Here is a 22313-nt window from a genome sequence, read left to right as displayed (position 1 = left end):
CGACAGGCAGGACGTGCCCATGCGCCAATCGAGACCGGGGTGGGGTCGGGTGGGGTGGGTGGGCCCGCCTGCTCTGAAGCCGAACTTCATTTCCCAGACGGCTCCGGGGCTCGTTGCTCTTCGCCCCGCTCTCGCAGTCGTTCTCCTCCCGCCTCGCTAGCGAGCCTCGCGCCAAGTTGGGGGCGCGCGCGCGCGCGGTACGTAGCGCGCGAGTGACGCATAATATGCGTGCCGCCCTAGAGTCGTGGTCGCGCTGTGTGTGAGTGAGGGAGAGTGAGTGCGGGACCTGAGTCGGTGTGTGGGAACTGTGGCCGCTGGCGGGGTCAGGGGGCAGCGGCGGAGCCGCCCGGGAAGGTGAGTGGGCCGGGGAGTTAGGCGGCTCTCTGGGAAGAGCGCGAGTAGACCGGGCGCGAGGCCGGGCGGGCGGGAGAGTGGGCGCCGGACTGGGGGAGGGGCGGCACCTGCCTGGGCCAGCGGCGGGCAGGGGGCGGGCCGGGCAGCCGGGGAGGCTGGGCTCGGGGCCTGACAGGACTTCGCTTTCTCCAGGTTCTTGGCTCAGGGGCGGGGCCTCCACGTTCTCCCTCCAGTACCCCAAAGAAGCTCCCTTTGAGAAACTCTTCCGCCCGGACTGTGGCGGGGGGGCGGGGGCAGACGTGTGCCCTTCTCTGCCTGCAGGAGGAGGTGCCCCTCACCTCCCACTTCACCTTTTCCCTCCCTACCCTCTCCGTCTCCGTTCCGTACGGGCTGGGGGGCTCCATCTTCCTTGCCGTACGGCCCCCTTTCCGGACTGTGTCTCCGCCTCCTGCTCCAGTCACCTGGGCGGGCTCTCCCCTCCCTCGGCCTCGTGCCACCTCCCCCTGCACCGGCTCTGCACTTACGGGGCCGGGGCGGAGCCTCCCGGACGCTCCTCCCACCCCGGGGTGCCCGGGAGGCTGGAGGGAGGCGTGCGCGTCCCTGCAGCGTGGAGCCAAACCCCCAGTGCTCGCCTAGTTTCCCGGGACCTTATTTCTCGTGGTTATTTATAGTCATTTCCTACTGGGGTGTCAGGCTTTTGGCTTAACTCCCTCTTCTCTTCCCAGACGGTTTATGTCTCACTTCCTCTTACTGCAGTTTTAGGGCTCGGGTTTCACCGTCTGTGGAAGTAGTTTCGGAGTGTATGTTGTAGTTCTTTTGCAGTCCCAAAAGACTTGTCCTCGTCACGTTGGTCCCAGGTTTTTTTTTTTTTAACCTGTTCTGACTTCAGTGAAGCCTTTTAATTATATGTTTTATTGATTCATATTAGCATCTTCCTGTTCTGAATGCATTGTTCGTGTATTGAATGAGCTGTTGATTGGCAATATTGTCCTGTAATGCTCTGCAGTTTACTGGCGTTTATATTTATGCTTGTATATTTATTTACTCTCGTAGGGATCTATTTTTTTGCGATTTTATGCTGTTGGGCTGAGGGTTTATTTAGTTTTTGGTTCTGGTTTTGGTTTTTGGGCCACACCCGGCGGTGCTCGTGGTTTACTCAGATTTTCGTTCACGTTCAGGGACCATTCCTGCTGGGCTGGATAGGAGGGGCATTGAGGTGCTGGGGATTGAACCCGAGTCGGGTGTGTGCAAGGGGAGTGCCGTGCCCACTATACTGTAACTCCAGCTCCGTCGAGTTTTGTATTTAGTAATTACCTATTTTTGGATTGTAGGATATCACATATTGAGATGATAAAGAGTTCAGGGAAGGTATAGGAAGTAATGCTCAAGATCTCTTGTAGTTGCTGAACTCAGTACTTTTACCTTTCTACCTTTGTACAGTTGTACAATTTGATAGAGGAGAAATCTGGTAGAATCATACATTAGTTGGAAGTGATATAAATTGACTTATTAACAATTTTTTTGTTTTTCATAGGTGGTAAGGGACTGTAAGAGAAAATTGTTATACATCATATATGTCTTTGTAATTATTAATTTTTTCCCATGTCATCTCTCCTAATCGCATTTTGTTTTTTTTAAATAAAATTGTTTCAACAAAGATTATTTCATTTCATGAGAACAGAAAGATTCATTAAATCATAGACATTTTCAAACAAGGTGACAGAACTGTTTGGTTAAGTAAAGGCATCACTACTAACCCTAAAACTGAGACGGTATGGTTAAACCTTAGTGATAGCCAAAGGACTTTGAAGCTGTAGTTTAAGTTTAAAATAATGAGATTTTATAAAAAGATTAGATGAGACTACCAGTTACAATGAAGAATATTAACGTTACAGAAAATATTAGTGTGATTTTCTTTCTTCTTTTTCTTTTGTCTTTGTATTTTGGGCCACACCTGGTGATGCTCAGGGGTTACTCCTGGTAGTGCTTGGAGGACCATGTGGGACCTGAGGATCGAAACCAGTCCGCCATGTGCAAGGCAAGCGCCCTATCTGCTGTTCTCTCCCTAGCCCGATGATTTTCTTTGCTGTAAAAAATACCCGCTGTGCTATCGCTCCGACCTATGGATGAAAGTAACAGGAATTTATTTACCTTTTGGCTTTTGGGCCATACCTGACAATGCCTAGGGGATGAAGTAGGGAAGCTGGTTCAAGGTAAGCATTTTAACCTCCATACCAGCTTAGCAAGCCCCCAAAGTATATTTTAAATTTAAAATATTTGTAATGTATTGTGGGTTCTGGTACACAGGTTAAAATAAAGCATAAGGTCACTAGAGTACAAACTGAAAGGAAGATGACATTATAATTTCATTCGTTTTTGGCCTCCCAAGTGGGGGCCAACTTCCAGTGCTATTCCATTCCCCAGGATAGCAGGTCAGTGTTAGTGTCCAAGGCTGTGGTGCCTGGAGGCCATACTCTGTTTCTTCTACATTCAGCAAGATGGTATATAATTACTGAAAGCAAACTGTGATGATTTCTACTTGTTATTGCGAGGATGCACTCAAAATACTACAAAGTCAGTAGAGAAAATTTCTCTTATTTTTTCTCTATTGTTTCACAGTGTCTGTTCTCATCGCTTTCCCCCTATTTCTTTCTATTCCTTCTCTTCCTCCCATCACTCTGCCAAGGAAGAACCATGTCTGAGTGTCTCTGAGTCTATGAAGGCTAGTTACTATCTGGAAGAAGATTACTTAGCTCATTCTGAATTCTTAGGTCTTTCACAGCGGGTAGGGAGTTTGCCTTGCACACGGCTGATCCGGGTTCAATTCCTCTGCCCCTCTTGGAGAGCCTGACAAGCTACCTGTAGTTTATTCGATATGCCAAAAACAGTAACAGCAATTCTCACAATGGAGAGAGAGATTGATCTCTCTCACAATGGAACTTCAGGGCCCAAAGCAAATTCTTACTGAGCTACATTTTCAAGAAATAGCTATAGTGTATAGGATGTTTGCCTTGCACATGGTTGACCCCAGTTTTATTCCTGATATCTCCTGTGTTTCTCTGAGTACTATCGGGAGTAATCCCTGAGCACTGCCAGGTGTGGACCCAAAACCAAATTTTTTTAAAAAAAAGGAAAAGGAAATATCTTAGGCCCAGAAATATGTTTTATTTTTTTGGCTATAGTGGCACCATAGCCAGGAATGTTCAGAGTAAATTTACCATTGAAAAAATAGTAAAGCTAAGGAAATAATGTATAGTGAGCCTCTTCTGCCATAGAAGTAGTAGACATCTGTTTATATATTCTTTCAGGGATATTTTATTCCAGGTAGAGAGACCAACTTTTCTTTCTCATTTTGATACTTCGTTCAGATTAAAATAGGAAATGCTTCATAATTTTTCTACTTATTTTGGTGGGGGGCTGGCGTACCCCATTTTTCTCAAAAGATTACTCCTGGTAATGCTCCAAGGACCACCTATAGAGTACTGAAGATTAAATTCAGTTGATTTCTTGCAAGGCAAGCACCTTAACCTCTACTGTCTCTCTAACCTCATTTTTCCACTTTTTATTAAAAAAAATTTGTATGTAGTTGAAGGCAGTAAAACAAACATGTTTGTTTATCCATCCAGATTCAACAACTGCTAATGTTTGGCCAAACTTTCCTATTTAGGCATGTGTATACTGTCGTATTTTAGTATAATTTAAAAGTAAGTCTCAGGTGCCAGAAAGATAGTACAGCAGGTAGGGTGCTGCTTACTTTACACGTGACCAACCTGGGTTTGATCCCTGGGGTCACGTATGTTTTGCTGAATCTTGCCAGGAATGATCCGTGAATGCAGAGTGCAGAGCTAGGAGTAAGTCCTGGGCACTGTTTGGTGTGAGGTTCCCCCCCAAAAAGAAAAAAACCCAACTAAACTGCAAACATATAGTACAGCAGGTAGGGTATATATATATATATATATATATATATATATATATATATACTTTTATATATATCCATTAGGATAAGAAGATATGACATAATTTTTTATTAGGGCTTTATATTTCATTATTATAATACTGTCCAGTGGATAATACTGTTTTACTTCCCCCCCCCCCTTTTTTTTTGTGCTTACACTTATTGGTGCTCAGGGCTTATTCCTGGCTTTGCTCAGGGATAACTCCTGGCAGGATTCAGCAAACCATATGGTGTGCCAGGGATGGAATCTGGGTCAGCCACGTTCAAGGCAAGTACATTTCCCACTGTTCTTTCTTTCTAGTCACTTCATTTAATCTTCACAACTATTTTCATTTAATTATTTATTTTTGGTTATTGAACCATACCTGGTGATGCTCAGGGGTCACTCCTGGCTCTGCACTCAGGAATTACTCTTGATGGTGCTTGAGTGATCATATGGGATCCTGAGGATCAAACCTGGGTCAGTTGTGTGCAACAAAAATGCCTTACCCTTTGGACTATTGTTTTGGCTCCCATTTTTATTTTGTAGATGAAGAAATTGAAATTTGTTATTGTTGACTTGGACCATATCCAGTAAAGTTCTGGGACCACTCCTGGCAGTTGCCTGGGGATCATATTCAGTGCTGGGGATTGAACCAGTCACATGCAAGGCAAGCTCTTTAACCCCTGTACTACTACTCTCTGGCCTCACATCACTATACCCCCACCACTGAAGTTCAGTGCCATTGCATCTAAAATGACAGTTCTACCCATTCCTCCAATCCCCCTCCCCAGTAACTAATTTTTATAATAGTTTGCAAGGGTTATTTTTGTCTTTTTTGTCTTCCTTCTTTCCCTCCCTTCCATTCTCCTTTATTCTCTCCCTTCTTTCCCTGGGGATGCTCAGGGGTTACTCCTGGTTCTGCACATAGAATTCACTCCTGGCTGTGCTGGGGAACCATATGGGATGCTGGTTGTTGATCCTGGCTCCCTCCCTCCCTTCCTTCCTTCCCCAGATATGCTTAGGGGTTACTCCTGGTTCTGCTCACAGGAATCAGTCCTGTCTGTGCTGGAGGACCATTTGGGGTGCCAGTTATTGATCCTGAGTCAGCGCATGCAAGGCAAATGCCTTACCCACTGTACTATCTCTCTGGCCCACTTGGTTATTTTTCATGAGTGAAACTTACTGAGTACTCTTACTTCATTACCTGACTTTGTCTATTCTCAAGTTCTATCCATGTTGTCACAGAAGCACATTTAATAGCTGAATAGTTTTCCAGTGAGTATATAACCACAACTTCTTAATTCAGCCTTTCATTGATGGGCATTTTGGTTGGTGTATGTTTTTTTTTAATTTTTAAAGATTTTGACTTGGGACTGGAGCGATAGTACAGCGGGTAGGGCATTTGCCTTGCACGCAGCTGACCCGGGTTCAGACCCTGGCATATATGGTTTCCCAAGCACCGCCAGGAGTAATTGCTGAGTGCAGAGCCAGGAGTAATCCCTGAGCATCTCTGGGTGTGACTCAAAAAGAAAAAAAAAATTGACTAGAGCAGTGGTATACTAGATAGGTCTTGCACTTGCCTTGCACACCAAACTCTGCCTTCCCCAATATTTATTTTGTTTTTTGGGCCATACCTAGCAGTGCTCAGGCTTTACTCCTGGCTCTTGTGCTTAGGGATCACTCCTGGTGGTGCTGGGGAACATACGCATTGCTGGATGAAGCATAGGTCGTTTGTGCATAACAAGGGTGTTACCTGCTGTGCTATTTATCTATTCTCAATTCTCTCTCTTTCTCTCTCTCTCTCACATCCAGCTGTGCTCAGAGTTTACTCCTGGCTCTGCACTCTGGGATCATTTCTGGCATTGCTTGAGGGACTATATGGGGTGCTGGAGATTGAACTCAGGTGGGATATGTACAAGGCAATCACCCTATCCACCGTACTATTATTACTCTGGCCCCTGTTTATTTTATTGAAAAAATATTTTGCTTTTTGAGGCACACCTAGATGTTTGGGGGTTACTTCCTTCCCACAACATTAGGGGACCATGTGCTAATTTTGAATCCAGGTCTTCCAAATGGGAAACATGTGTTATAGCCCTTTGAGCAATCTTGTTAGGGCATGAATTGACTTTGTGTGTCGAACCATTCATGCATTCCTAGTGTGAACCCTATCTGGTCATATGGATGTCTTTCTTGTGTGTGAGAGTGTGTGTGTGTGTGTGTGTGTGTGTGTGTGTGTGTGTGTGTGTGTGTGTTTGTAGAGAGGGAGCCACACCCGGAGTGCTCAGAACTAAATCCTGGCTCTCTGCTCAGGAATCACTCCTGGAGGCTCAGGGGACTACATGTGGTGCCAGGGATTGAACCCTGGCTGACTGTTCAAGTTAAGTGTCCTTCCCTCTGTAATATCTCTCTAGCCACCATACATATCTTACTTTGCTATTACATTCTGCTTGCTACTATATTTTAATTTTTTAATTTGTTGTTTTTTGGGCTACACCCAGTAATGCTCAGAGCTTACTCCTGGCTTTGTACTCAGTAATTATGCCTGCTGGTGCTCAGGGGACCATATGGGATGCCCAGGATCGAACCCAGACCAACTGTGTGCAAGGCAAACACCCTATCTGCTGTATTATCACTCTGACCCCCACATGCTGCTATATTGTTGAGAATTTGCATCTGTTTGTAAAGTATATTGGTTATAGTTTTTCCAAAAATTATTATTTAAACATTCTTATTTAGTCAGGAATTACAAAGTTACAAAGTTATTCATGATTAGGTTTCAGGTGTATAGTGTTTCAACACTAACTCTTCATCTGTGTTCACTTCCTTTCAACAGTGTTCCCAGTTTTCTTCCAGCTTCCCACCTTGCTTCTGTGATAGTCACTTTTTACTTTATTCTTTTCTTTTTTTAAGAACTGTGGTTTTCTTTTGATGTTAATATTGACTTTTGTAATAAAGTAATGGTGATACTAGGATGTGTCCTCTGTTTTTGGAATAATTTAGAGTATTGTGGTTAATTTTTTAATGTTGATAGTGTTTATTGAGAAAACCACCTTTTGTACCTTTTTGGATGTACTTTAGTGGATTAATTTTGCTGATAAATTTTACTGTTTTGCTTAGTCTTAGGGGTCTTTTACTTTTCTTGTAAAGTTTTGTTGAAAAAATGCTAAATTTTATTATCTTAACCTAATATCCTGGCTAGCATTTCTTCTTTTGTTTGCTTGCTTTTCAGTCAAACCTGGTTCTTAGGGCTTATTCCGGGCTCTGCACTAAGGGATCACCCTTGGAGGTGCTCAGAAGACCATATGTGGTGCTAGGGATTGAACCCAGGTCAGGCACGTGCAAGGCAAGCGCCTTACCTGCTGTACTGTCTCTGGACCTGACTAGTACATTTTAAGATTGTCAAGGTTGGGGCTGGAACTATAGTAATGGGGGGAAGGCACTTGCCTAGCACACAGCTGACTTGATTTTGATCCTTGCATTTACCTGATCTGGGTTCAATCCCTGGCATCCCATATGGTCCCCTGAGAACCTCAGGGCATGATCCCTGAGGACTGCCATGTGTGACTCATCCAGAAAAAAAAATTAAACAAAAATAAGTCCTGAGTTTTCTCTGATAAAGGTCAGAGTCCATGTTAATCTGTCACATGAGCAGCATTTTTTAGTGAATTTGGTTAGAAAGTCTGGATTAGATTAGAATAGAAAATGTGTAAGATTATCTGTAGAAAAGAATCCTTTTGATTAAAAAATTCTTTGGCTATATGTAGCTTAGGTGACATGAATCATTACTACTAGAGTTATCTCTCCCCCCCCCCCACACACACACGTTTTTAGGTCATACCTGGCGGTGCTCTGGGCTTACTTCTGCTTCTGTGCTCAGGGACCATTCCTGGTAGACTCAGGGAACTATATAGGGATTGAATTTGGGTTGGCTGTATGCAAGGCAAACAACCTATCTACTGTATTATTGTTAAGCCCCTTTAAGATTCATTTCTTACTAAAGCAAATATTTGTGGGACTGGAGTGATAGTACAGTGGATAGTGTGCTTGCATTGTTTGTGGCCAACCCAGGTTCAGTCCCTGGTGCCCCATATGGTGCCCTGAGCCCACCAGGAGTGATCCCTGAGCACTACAGGTGTGCCCCTCCCCGCTCTCCCCTCCCTCCCGCAAAAAAAAAAAAAAAAAATTAAAAGCCAACCCAACAACCGCAAAGTATTTGTATTCTAGACCTGGGGGTATCATCTTTGATATGTATTTGTTTGGGTATTTTTAGAAGAGTGAGCAATAGTTGTAGGTAATCTTATCAATACTTTTCAGGTATGAAATTTATACCTGAGCTATACCTTCTGCACCAATTTATAGAATAATATATCTGTGGAAATACATAAATACATATTTTGCATGATGGGATATGAAGCTTTATTTCTGTAGCTATCTTGTCAAGAGGTTGGTTTATAAATTCATTTTGGTCACATCCTCTTTTAGAATGTCTTGGTTTGTTTTTATTTTTGTGTTTCGGGTCACACAGTGTTGCTCATGGGTTACTCCCAACTTTGCACTCAGGAATTACTCTTGGTGGAGCTTGGGGAGACCATATAGGATGCCTGGGTTTGAAACCAGGTTGGCTGTGGGCAAGGCAAATGCCCTACCTGCTATACTGTTGCTTCTTGCCCCTTTTAGAACTTTTTATAAAACCTCTTTTGGGGCTCAAAAGAGCACATGTATAGTACATGTAAGTGCCTAAATTTGATTCTTAGTACTGCATAGTCTTTTTTTTTTTTTTTTTGGGTCACACCCAGCGATACTCAGGGTTTACTCCTGGCTCTGCGTTCAGGAATTACTCCGGCAGTGCTCGGGGGACCATATGGTATGCTGGGAATTGAACCTGGGGCAGCTGTGTGCAAGGCAAACACCCTACCTGCTGTATTATTGCTCCAGCCCCTGCATATAGTCTTTTGAACTCTGCTGAATGTAGCCCTGGTTACCCCAAAATCTCCAGGCATGGCCCTGGTGACCCCCAAACTCTGAACCGTCATTTTTTTTTCTTTTTTTTGTCACAACCCAGCGATGCTCAGGGGTTACTCCTGGCTTTACACTCAGGAATTACTCCTGGCGGTGCTTGGGGGACCATATGGGATGCCGGGGATTGAACCCGGGTCGGCCGCGTGCAAGGCAAACGCCCTACCCGCTGTGCTATCGCTCCGGCCCCTAAACTCTGAACCATCATACTTGCACTTTTGGCCTAACCCTGCTGGGTATGTCCTCTATATAAGAAATTTAAACCAACCAACCAACCTCTCTTCATGTGGATATCTGAAGCATTCCAAAGCCTGTCTCATTCTCTGTCCTTCTGTACCCCTGAACTGACCACTGAACTGGCAACTTTTTCTGCCTTTTTTCTTACTCTCATTCCAGAAAATCAGCAGTGAAGAAGGGTGTTAGGGGCCTGAAAAACAGAAGAAGTTTATAATAGTCCTTCCCAATTTTCAGTAGTTTTGAGTTTTTGGCCTTTGTTAAGAATTAACAGGGCTGGAGCTATAGTAGTGGGGTGCCTGCCTTTCCAATGACTTGGTGCCCATGTAGTTGGTGTCTCTGAGCTACACCAGGAATGATATCTGAGTGCAGAGCCAGGAGTAAGTCCTGAGCCATCTCCAGGTGTCGCCCCAAGACAAAGTTAACAGCAACATGTTTATAGAACATTCTGCCAAAAAGTTGCCAAAGACAAAATATTTTGGGGAATATTGTTGCTACATGTTGCATTCAAAAACTATAGTCTTAGGGCTGGAAGGATGATACTACAGGAAAGGCACTTGCGTTGCAGGTGGCTGACCCAGGTTTGTTTACCAGCATCATATATGGTCCTTGAACACCACCAGGAATGATTACCCGAGTTCAAAGCTAGGAGTAGGCTCTAAGCAGTTGGATGTAGCCCCAAAACAAAACAGCCACCGACTTGCCCCATCAAAAAAAAAAGTACCTAGGAATCACCAAAAAATGTGAAAGACCTATACCTAGAAAATTATGTTACTTTAGAAAAATAGCAGAGGACTTCAGGAAATGGAAAAATAATCCATGCTCATGAATTGAAAGAATCAACATTGTCTAAATGACTGACTTCCCTAAATTACTATATAGATTCAACACAATCCCCACCAAAATTTCAATGCCATTTTTCAAGGACTTAGAATAGTCACTAAATTGACATGAAATCATAATGCACACCAAATAGCCAAAGCCATTCTGAGAAATAAGAAATTGGGAGGTCAGGGGGCTGGAGAAATAGCACAGCGGGTAGGGCGATTGCCTTGCACGAGGCCGACCAGGGTTCGATTCCCAGCATCCCATATGGTCCCCTGAGCACTGCCAGGGGATAATTCCTGAGTGCAGAGCCAGGAGTAACCCCTGTGCATTGCTGGGTGTGACCCAAAAAGCAAAAAAAAAAAAAAAAAAAAATTGGGAGGTCGGCCTTACAGACAGTACAATGGGTAAGGTTTTTACCTTGAGTATGGCTGGCTTAGGTTCAATCCCCAGTGCCACAGCTGTTTCCATGAATACTGTCAGAAATGATGCCTCAGCACAGAGCCAGGAGTGTGTGCACACATGCGCACACACACACACACACACACACACACACACAGAGCAATACTAGCCCATTGAACAGTCAGGAGTAGCCCCCCCCCACACACACACAGAGCAACACTGGCCCATTGAACAGTCAGGAGTAGCCCAGAGTACTGCCTCGTATTGCCCCAAAACCAAAAAAAAAGAAGTATCCTCAAAGTTTTGGACATTAGATTGAGGCTTGGATTATTGTATGTATGGGATATAGGTAAATACTTTTTCTTTCTTTTTTTCCTACATCCAGTGGTGCTCAGGGGTTACTCCTGGCTCTGTGCTCAGGAATTACTCCTGGCAGTATCTGGGGACCACATGGGGTGCAAGATCAGTGCCCTCCCTGTTGTACTATCTCTCTATCCCCTATATGTAAATACTTTTATTTAGAAAGCCACACCTGGTAGTGCTTCATGTAGGTTATGCTTCACACCTGTTGGTGCTGGTCTCTATGCTTGGGAGTTGCTCCTGGTGGTGTTTGGGTGACAGTATGTGATACCACTGACTGAAACCAGACCTCTTTTGTGCAAAGCACATGACCAGCCTATTGTACTCCTGCTCTAGCCTGCTCAGGACACTTGTGATGTCCAGTACCATACTGAAGACCTGGGACATGGTAGATATGTACTCTACTACTTTAACTGAATTCTTAGCCATTAAGATAAAAGTAGGTGCCACCCCTGTTTGGGCTCAGCCTGGTGGTTTGGGCCTGAGGCTCAGTAATAAGTCTGGTGGTGGAGTGCTTGGCTGCTGGTGCTTGCTCAGAAGCCCCAGGGCCACACTTCAGTGCATGTGGCCACATGATTCCAGGTGTTGAATTCTGGACCTTGTGCATGATAGCTGTGTGCTTTCTTTCTTTCTTTCTTTCTTTCTTTCTTTCTTTCTTTCTTTCTTTCTTTCTTTCTTTCTTTCTTTCTTTCTTTCTTTCTTTCTTTCTTTCTTTCTCTCTCTCCCTTCCTTCCTTCCTTCCTTCCTTCCTTCCTTCCTTCCTTCCTTCCTTCCTTCCTTCCTTCCTTCCTTCCTTCCTTCCTTCCTTCCTTCCTTTCTTACGAGAAGTTTATGTAATTTACTTTTAATTCCTTTTGTTGTGATGACTAGGGGTTGCACATTGAATTAAGGCTACAGCGGGAATCCCTGAGATTTGCACTCCCTTAGATGTTATTATACAGTACATGCTTGCTTGTGGTCACATTTATTTTTGTTTGGGGCTGTATTGGGATGTACTCGAATGCTCCTGGATCAGTTCCTGAGGTTCCGTCCCAGAGGTTCTAGGGGATCATGTATGAGGGATAGAATTGGGCACTCAGCCCACTGAGTTCTCTTTGTTTTGTATATACTTTTGTCCTTTTTCTTTTTTTTATCCCTGCCCAAAGGTGCTTGGATCTTACTCCCGACTTTGTATTCTGAGATCATTCTTGGGCTCAGAAGACCGTAGGTGATTACTGGGGATCAAACCAGGGTTGGTCACACATACAAGGCTAGTGCCTTACCAACTATATTTCTCAGACCTCATGTTGTCAAGTGAAAATGCCTTCTTTAGGTGAAAAACTAGATTCCTTCAGATTCTTGGAGGGACTCCTGATCCTTAAGAAGTTAGGATTCAGAATTTGGGGGATGAAGAGATAATACAGTGAGTAGGATGCTTGCCTTCCACACAATTTACCTGGATTCGATCCCTGGCATTTTATAAAGTTCTCCAAGCAATACCAGGAATAATTCCTGCATGCAGAGCCAGGAGTAACCCCTTTGCATCGCTCAAAAGATCAAAATTTTGACCCACTTCTTTCTTGTTTTATAATTGAGCAAACTGAAGTTGAGCAATGCAAGGAAAATTTGCTCATTATTATTGTGTATGCAACTCTTAAAACCATATTATACTTCAAATCATCTAAAGTGTCTAGTTAAGGGGCTGGAGTGATAGCACAGCGGGTAGGGCGTTTGCCTTGCACGCGGCCGACCCGGGTTCGAATCCCAGCATCCCATATGGTCCCCTGAGCACCGCCAGGGGTGATTCCTGAGTGCATGAGCCAGGAGTGACCCCTGTGCATCGCCAGGTGTGACCCAAAAAGCAAAAAAAACCAAAAAAACAAAAATAAAGTGTCTAGTTAAATTTCCATTGCTACTAATTATTTGTCTCTTATTCCCTACCCCTCACTTTTCTTTTTATTGAAAGTATATCAGATGCTTTTGCCTGTGTTTATTTTTAAATTTTTAAATTTTTGCTTCCTTAGGCCAAGCCATGACTACAGTTGCAGTACATGTGGACTCCAAAGCTGAGCTCACTACCCTGCTGGAGCAGTGGGAGAAAGAACATGGCAGTGGGCAGGACATGGTACCTATCCTTACTAGGTATGAACAATAATATATTTTCTTTTCCTAAAATAGAAATTAGGAGTATAAGATAGGAACATTCTAATCTTAACTGAGAATTTTAAATATATTTTTCATTTCAGAAGTAGTCTCCTGTCTGTCTGCTTTCCTTCTGTGTTAGGGATTGAACCCAGGTCTCTTGCATGCAAGGCATGCACTTAGCCATTGAGCTATCTCCATGACCCTTACATCCCTCCTGAAGCTTCTTAAATTTCTTTTCTCTCCTTTCAGACCTTTTGATTTCGATTCTTTATAAATTCTTCGTTTGTCTATGTATATTATTTTTTGTGATGTCTGGGATCAAAACTAGTTTCTCACACAAGGAAGTACTTAACATTGAGCTACATTCCTGACCCTCTTGTCTGTGTTTCAATTATATTTTATTTAGAGGGTCACATTAGTGTTGTGTGGGGATACTCCTAGCTCTGTGCTTGGGGGTCATTTCTGGTGGTGCTTATGACTTTGTGCTATTGATAGCACCTAGTCTTTCTGCATGCCAAACAGATGTTCAGCCCTTTTTGAACAGTCTTGCTAGCCCTTGCCTGTGTTTTTATTTTTATTTTTTTGTATGGGGGTGCTTATTCCTCCCTTGGTTGAATCACTCCTGATGGTGCTGGGAAACCATATAGGATGCTGATAATCAAACCTGGGTAGGCCATGTGCAAGGCAGGTGCTTGAATGGCTGTACACTCTCTCCTGCCCCTTGCCTATTTTTTAACCCCAAGATTTTGTGACTCTTTTCTCTCTTAACCTTAAATATCCTACCTAGTTTTTTTTTTTTTTTTTGCTTTTTGGGTCACACCCGGCGATGCACAGGGGTTACTCCTGGCTCTGCACTCAGGAATTACCCCTGGCGGTGCTCAGGGGACCATATGGGGTGCTGGGATTTGAACCCGGGTTGGCCGAGTGCAAGGCAAACGCCCTACCCGCAGTGCTATCTCTCCACCCCCTATCCTACCTAGTTTTATTCCTGTGTATAATTTAAAATCTTGCTCTCGTTCTCACTTTCACTCTTTCGCTCTCTCACTCTCGCTCTCTACTCTCGATCTCACGCTCTCGCTCTCTCACTCTCCTTTCTTTCCTGAAGATGCATGGGGATTCTCCCAGTCGTTGTTTGGGAAGGGGGTGAAAGAGATCATTAGGTGCTGGGGGTTAAACCCTGTACCCTGGTATGCAAAACGTGCTCCAGCCCTTTGAGCTGTCTCCCTGGCCTAAAACATTATGTTATTAACTTTCAAATCTTATCTTAAAAATAAAAAAAAATTTTTATAACTGCTCAATGTATATCTTTTTACCTGATGACTCCACACACACTTGAAACATAACTATGTTCAAAATAGAGCTTGTCATCCTCACCCTACCTCCCTAATATACAGCTTATGTCATTTTTTTTTTCTTTTTGGGTCACACCCAGTGATGCACAGTGGTTAATGCCTGGCTCTGCACTCAGGAATTAACTCCTGGCGGTGCTTGGGACCATATGGGATGCTGGGATTTGAACCCGGGTCGGCCGCATGCAAGGCAAACGCCCTACCTGCTGTGCTATCGCTTCAGTCCTGCTCTCTTTCTTTTTTATAGTGTTTTTTTTTTCCCCCCAGTAAGGAATAGTATCATATTTTTTCTATGCTTTTTTTGTTTTTGTTTTTGTTTTTGCTTTTTGGTTCGCACCTGGTAATGCACAGGGGTTAGTCCTATTTCTGCACTCAGGAATTACTCCTGGCTGTGCTCAGGGGACCATATGGGATGCTGGGAATCGAACCTGGGTTGGTCACGTGCAAGGCAAACGCCCTACCTGCTGTGCTATCGCTTTAGCCCTCTCTATGCTTTTTGCACTTGCTCTTTCTTTGGCCAGAAATACCTTTCCTTGGTACTTTTGTCTGGCAAGCTCTAGTCCTTTCAGGAAGCAGGTTAAGAATGAAGTTTGTAAGACCTTCTCTGTCTTTGACACTGCTAGATTGGTTTGGACACTTTTTTCCCTTTAATAACCCTATTAATGTATAATTTACCTCACTTTAGTTATAATTATTTTTGCATCTGTTTTCTCACTAAAATGTAAGCTTTTTTGTTTGTTTGTTTTTCTTTGTTTTTTTTGTTTGGGTCACACCCGGTGATGCTCAGGGGTTACTCCAGGCTCTACACTCAAGAATTACCCCTGGCGGTGCTCAGGGGACCATATGGGATGCTGGGAGTTGAATCTAGGGTCGGCTGCGTGCAAGGCAAACGTCCTACCCACTGTGCTATCACTCCAGCACCCTAAATTGTAAGCTTTTAAAGACAGGTTTTATGTGCCTTTTTATTGTTTTCTTTGTTTTGTTTTGTTTTGTTTTGGGACCACATCCAACAATGCCCAGGGATTATGCCAGGCTCTACAACTCAGGAGTCATTCCTGGTGGTGTGTGGGGGACGACCATATGAGATTTGGAAATCCAGGTCAGTAGTGTGCAAGGCAAGCACCCTACTCACTGTGCTCTCTCTTCAGCCCCTAGTGTTCTTTTCAGATAGTGACCTACTCAGTCACTGATAACTTAATAACTGAATGGGACATTGTTTTAGTAAGTGAATGTACTTTTTTTTTTTCTTTTTTTGGATTACACCTGGGGATGCTCATGGGTTACTCCTGGCTCTGCATTCAGGAATTATGCCTGATGGTGCTCAACGAACCATGTGAAATGTGGATCAAACCTGAATCTGTCACTTGCACGACTTACCCACTGTACTATTGCTCTGACCCCTAAATGAATGTACTTCTTAAAAAGTTAATTTTTGTTTTTTTGATTACACCTGATGCTCAGGGGTTTCTTCTGGCTCTGCATTTCAGAAATTACTATTGGCAATGCTCAGGGACCATATGGGAGGACAGGGATCAAACCCGAGTCAGCTGCGTGCAAGGCAAGCTCCCTACTGCTGTACTATTTCTCTGGTCCCTAAGTGATTGTGTTAAGTAGAGAAAGTGAAATATAAAGTTAGGGAAGGATGCTGTGGTTTTCCTAAAGGGAAAGTCATTGGAAAATGGAAATCTTTAATACCCAATTTTTGTTCCTGTATCACCTGTATTCCCTGTATCACTTGTCCCGTTCATCGATTTGCTCGAGTGGGCACAGTAACGTCTCCATTTGTTCCTGTTTGCGTGTTTTTATCAGCCTCTCCTTACTCGTCCTTCCCTGTGCTGCCGTATTGGGGGATCTTTCAGGGTCAGGGGAATGAGACCCATTATTGTTACTGTATTTGGCATATCGAATACGCCATGGGTAGCTTGCCAGTCTCTGCCGTGCGGGTGGGATACCCTTGGTAGCTCTCTGGGCTCTCTGAGTGGGACGGAGACTTCTGGAATGGCCCTCTAATTGCCTTTACAGGTGCTCCCAGTCTACCAAATGCAAGCTTTTGGTAGACTGGCATGTTGTAATGATCTGCATGCTGACAAACACGCACCTGCCTGCGTCTCTGGGCAGCACCTGTTGGTTCACTCTTGGCCAGTTGGCACTATTGCCACCCCCTGCCACGATGCGGCAGTGAACCAATTTTTGTTATAGCCAAAAAACCTTTTTGCTTAATTCAATGATTTATTCAGGGAAAATGAGAACTTTAATCCTAAGAAAATTTTAGATAAGTGAGGAGTAGGAAGGGGGCCACCTCTCTACATGTGACCCGCACGGCAGAGCCTGGCAAGCTACCTGTGGTATACTCGATATGCCAAAAACAGTAACAAAAATGGGCCTCATTCCCCTGTCCCTGAAAGAGGTCCCAATACAGCAGTGTTGAAAAGATGAGCAAGGAGAGGCTGCTAAAATCTCAGGGCTGAACTACGCCGCCAAATAGAAGGACTAAGATGACTGTCTGCACTTTTATTGCACATACGCTGGCATCGGAAGCATCCATCAATGACCTAATGGTGCAAGTGCAGATCAAGTACGACATAATTGGATTGACCGAGATGAGAAGGCATCGATCACATCATGCCGTTTTTGACACTAGAGAAGAACTGTCCCTTGGAACGTGCGATGGAATGTGCGATGGTAGAGGCGTTGGTGGTGTCGGTGTCCTCGTCAACATGAACTTGACCATGAGCATTGATTCTTGCAAATGCCTGACAACCCGAATTGGACACTTAAGTTTGAATAGATGTGGCTCATTGCCGGCAGTTTCTGTCTTCGTCATCTATGCACCAACTTCCAACTACAACGAAGAAGAAATTGAGAAGTTCTACATGGAGCTGGAGAAGTTCTGTAAAGAAGACCATACCTTTTACAAGGTCATTGTTGGTAATTTTAACGCCAAAATAGAATCGAGAAGGTTGCCTGAAGAATTCCACATTGGGACCCATGGCCTAGAATGGAAGGAACAGGGTGAGAGACTGTCTGAGTTCATCTTGATGACTAAGACCATCCATGGTAACTCGCAGTTCCAGAAGGCCGAATCTAAACATTAAACATGGGAATCTCCTGGTGGACAGTTCCATAATGAAATTGACCATATCATATTCAGTTGACAGTTTTGTCTGACTGATGTCGCTGTTGTTCCAAAATTCCAAACGGGATCAGACCACTGTCTGCTTCGTGCAAAATTCTACTTCACGGAGCAGGGAGACAGGGCTGCAAAGTTTAAGAAGAGAACTCCCAGAACGACCACCAACTGGGAGCATTTTGGCACTATTGTGGCAATATGGGAAGATGCTGTCGTTGACAATATTGATGAAGAATACGATCGACTAGTTCAGCACCTCCACGATTGTTCGAGGAACGCCAAGAAAGAAAAAGCCACAAAAAAGATGCGTGTCTTCGGAAACTCTCGAGCTCATTCACCAATGTGGTTTGGCGCGAGTCTCAGGCAATCACAAGCTAACATCCGAGCTTGCAAAGCTGTGCAGAGAAGTGATAAAGGAAGACCTCAAAGAGAGAAGAGCAGCAGTGTTGGAGTGAAGATAGACGGTTGGCAACTACATAACCTCTGCTTCTCTGATGACATCATTCTAATAACACCAAACATTAGCTAAGCAGCATGAATGCTGGCCAACTTCGACCATGAGTGTGGAAAGGTCAGACTACAGCTGAATCTCACGAAGACAATGTTCATGAGAAATGGACTAGTTCCTGATGTTCCATTTTGCTCTCAACAGAACAAACATCTACGAATTCAGCAGTTGAGGTCGAGAACTCAACATCACGAACAACCTGGCACCTGAGCTGCATAGGAGGAAGAGAGCAGTGTGGAATGCCTTCAAGAGCGTTGAAGAAGTTGTGAAGAGGATGAAGAAACTCTGGCTCTGGGCACATCTTTTCTTTTTTTTTTTTTTTTTTGCTTTTTGGGTCACACCCAGCGATGCACAGGGGTCATTCCTGGCTCATGCACTCGGGAACTACTCCTGGCGGTGCTCAGGGGACCATATGGGATGCTGGGAATCGAACCTGGGTCGGCCGCGTGCAAGGCAAACGCCCTACCCGCTGTGCTATCACTCCAGCCCCTGGGCACATCTTTTCGACTCCCCATTCTTTCTGCACTAACATACTCCTCAGAGACCTGGGCCCTATGAAAACAGGATAAGAAAGCCATTCGGGTCTCCCAAAGAGGAATCGAAAGAGCCATGCTTGGAATATCACGTTTCACTCAAGTGAGAGAAGGAATCCAAAGTTCCAACCTCCGTTGATGATTGAGAATCAGCGATGCTGTCTCGTTTGCCAAGGCGTCAAAAATCGATATGGAGACAACTGCAGGACTAGAGCTGTTATTGACTGGATTCCAAGGGATGTCAAAAGAACACGTTGCTGCCCACCTATGAGATGGTCAGACTTCTTCGTTAAGACCCTGAACGAATGGTTTGAGGCTCTTTGTGTTTCTGGCGAGAGCAGATGCCATTGGGTCACACTAGCATGCGACAGGGATAAATGGAGACGTTACTGGCGCCAGCTCAAGTAAATTGATGAGCAATGGGATAAGTGATACAAGTGAATCTTAAGGAAGATGAGCTGGAGCAATAGCACAGCGTTAGGGTGTTTGCCTTGCACGCAGCCAACCTGGGCTCGATTCCCAGCATCCATTATGGTTCCCCGAGCACAGCCAGGAGTAATTCCTGAGTGCATGAGCCAGGAGTAACGCCTGTGCATTGCCAGTGTGACCCAAAAAGGAAAAAAAGAATAAGGGATAAATGTTGAAAATTAAAATGAATTTAATTTTTAGAGGAAGATTAAGAACTATAAAGAGGGGTTTGAAAGATAGTTAAACGGTAAGGTGCTTGCCTTTCAGCCAGCCTGGGTTTGATCCCCAGCATCCCATAGAGTCCACCAAAACCTTGAGCACAGAGCCAAGAATAAGCCCTGAGCACTGCTGGGTGTGGCCCCAAAGCAAAATAAAACAAAAGTACTGTAAATGATAATATACTTGAAATGTAGCCTTAGTGATTTAAGGAATCAAAGTATTTTATGGTTAACATAAGGGTTGTGATAATTTTAATTTAATTAATTTATTTATTTATCTTGCTTTTTGGGTCACATCTGGCGATGCACAGGGATTACTCCTGGCTCTGCACTCAGGAATTACTCCTGGCCGTGCTCAGGGAACCATATGGGATGCTGGGATTTGAACCCGGGTCGGCCGCGTGCAAGGCAAACGCCCTACCCGCTGTGCTATCTCTCCAGCCCCTAATTTTTATTTTTTGTGTTTCCCAACACAACTCAGGTGGTGCTTGAGGGACCATTATTAGCACCAGGGATTGAACCTTGTGGCTCTTGCATGGAAAGCATGTACTCCAGTTCATTGAGCCATTTTCCTGGCCCTGGGGTTGCTGATAAAATTCTGAAAGGAAAGCTTAAATGAAATAAAATGTTTGTGGAGTTACTTACATGCTAAAAAAAAGTTTATTGAGTGTACATACTAAGAGTACTTAAATTTATCTTTCAAAATTATTATTTGTTTTTGGAGTAAAGAAATTTTATTAAAAGGTAGAAACCTGAGGGCTTTTCCATAGAGGAGAGAACCTCATAGAGTTAAACAAACAAACAAACAAACAAAACAAAACCAAAAAAACCAAAACATGAATTACAGAGGTTGGGGAGATAGTTTAAAGGGCCAGGTGCATGCTTTTTGCATGTGGGAGAACTGGGTTTGATGTCTGGTGCCAGTCTTTAAAGCACTGCCAGGAATGATCCCCCAGGCACTATAGGGTGTAGCCCTAAAACAAAACAAAATAGAATTATAGACCCCTTCAAGATTCTTACTTTTTTTGGGGGGGCGTCACACGTGGTGGTACTCAGGGATTATTCCTGACTTGATTCTCAGGCCTAACTTGGTGGTGCTGGGGGGACCTTTGTTTCTGGGAATTAAACTGGAGTTGGCTACATGCAAAGCAAGAGCCTTAACTCCTGTACTATCTCTCAGACTCCAATCTTTTCAAGATTATTTTATAATCACCATATTTGATCCTTAACTTTGTTAAATATACTAAAGGTATTCAGCAATGCAAAACCTAAGTTAAATGGGTCTTAACATTAAGGAGATAATCATCTGGGAGGCAATTAATGGATACAAAACAGCATATGATGTTGTACTTAATTGGGCAGTTTGGTTAACAAATATTCTAAGGGTTATGAGACAGGGAAGAACTTAAGCCAGTTTTTTTGTTTGAACTAATATTTGAAGATCTTTTTTGTGTCTGAACTATAGGAAATACATGTATCTCAACTTTCTTGCTTATTAGTAAGAGAAAAGACATTGTTAAAAGACAGATGTCCTCAGTTACATGCATGATTGCATAGTCAACAGTGAAAAGTTAATTTAGACCCTTTTTTTTGGCAGTTGTAGGAAATTGAAGTCATAGCCTCACACATGCAAGGCATGTGCTCTATCACTGATCCATATATCCTGAATCCTGGATTTTAACTCCAGTTACAGTGAGATTTTCAGTACTTGATGTGGTAAAAGATTTCTTGTAATAGGGAGTTAAAAGATGGTAGAATATAGCTTGATGAAAAATGAAAAATGTGACAGTGTTGAGGTGAGTAGGAATTGGGGAATTCTTTTTTTCTTTTTGGGTCACACCCAGCGATGCTCAGGGGTTAATTCTGGCTCTGCACTCAGAAATTACTCCTGGCAGTGCTAGGGTGGGGGGGTGAGGGGCCAGTATAGGATGCCAAGGATTGAATTCTGGTTGGCCGTATGCATGGCAAATGCCCTATCTGTTGTATCTCTCCAGCCCCAAGTTTTTCTTCCTAGGGTTACTTTTATTGAGGGTCAACTGCAGTCTGGAAGTCAAGATATATACAGTAGGCGATTTTGAGAGACGGAGACCACATTCATTCTGACTTATAATTTATTTTATATTAGTTATTGTTATTAATTTTATTGTGCTTAATATAAATCTTTATCATAGGATATTAGAGAACTTGAATATATTCCAGAAGGCTCCCTTTTGCCCCAATCCAGTTGGTATCTTCCTTGAATTATTTTGTTTTGATTTATAGTTTTGATAGTAATACCTAAGTAGCTTTCACGTATCAGACTTTGTTGTAAGCAGTATATTAAGGAACTTAAACTTGAAGGAAATGCCGTAGTTTTAACTTGTGCTAATGTTTATTTTAATTAATTTTTTTTTGTTTGTTTTCTTGGCCAAAACAAAATACTCTGGCAATGCTCAGGATTTACTTCTGACTCTACCTACACCTAGGGGTCACTCCTGGCAGGGCTCAAGGAATGATATGGAATGCTGGGGATGGAACTTGGGTTGGCTGTGTGCAAGGCAAGCACCCAACCTGCTGTACAGTTACTCCGGCCCTTGTTTAGTTTTTGAGTTTTGGGGGCCATATTAGGTGGTGTTCAGGGATTATTCTTGGCTCTATGCTTAGAGGTCACTCCTGATGGTGCATGAGAGCTGCTCTTCGTTGGTTTTGGGGTGAGGGAAACCATGAAGGTCTGGGGATTGATTGGGGCCTCTGCTCGCCAGGCATGAGTTCTAGTTCTTTAAGCTGTGCCCTCGGCTCCAGAATCTAGATTTTGTTTAGTTTTTGGTTTTTGGTTCACACCTGACCACTAGTGCTCCTAAGTTTGTTGGTT

The 22313-nt window shown here is 43.6% G+C and overlaps 1 protein-coding gene across 1 annotated transcript in view; it reads left to right on the top strand.

Annotated features, from left to right (window-relative positions):
* The first annotated feature begins 241 nt into the window (after positions 1-241).
* Positions 242-22313, top strand: part of DCAF1 (DDB1 and CUL4 associated factor 1) — an 84970-nt gene continuing 62898 nt past the window's right edge. Inside the window, exons 1-2 of the mRNA XM_004615207.2 lie at positions 242-354; positions 13136-13253. Of these exons, the coding sequence (XP_004615264.1) occupies positions 13144-13253 (110 nt within the window). The 5' untranslated portion in view covers positions 242-354; positions 13136-13143. The remainder of the gene's footprint in view (positions 355-13135; positions 13254-22313) is intronic.

Source organism: Sorex araneus, chromosome 4 (assembly GCF_027595985.1).
Source record: "Sorex araneus isolate mSorAra2 chromosome 4, mSorAra2.pri, whole genome shotgun sequence".
Lineage (NCBI taxonomy): Eukaryota > Metazoa > Chordata > Mammalia > Eulipotyphla > Soricidae > Sorex > Sorex araneus.
This window is presented reverse-complemented; position numbering and strand designations above follow the sequence as displayed.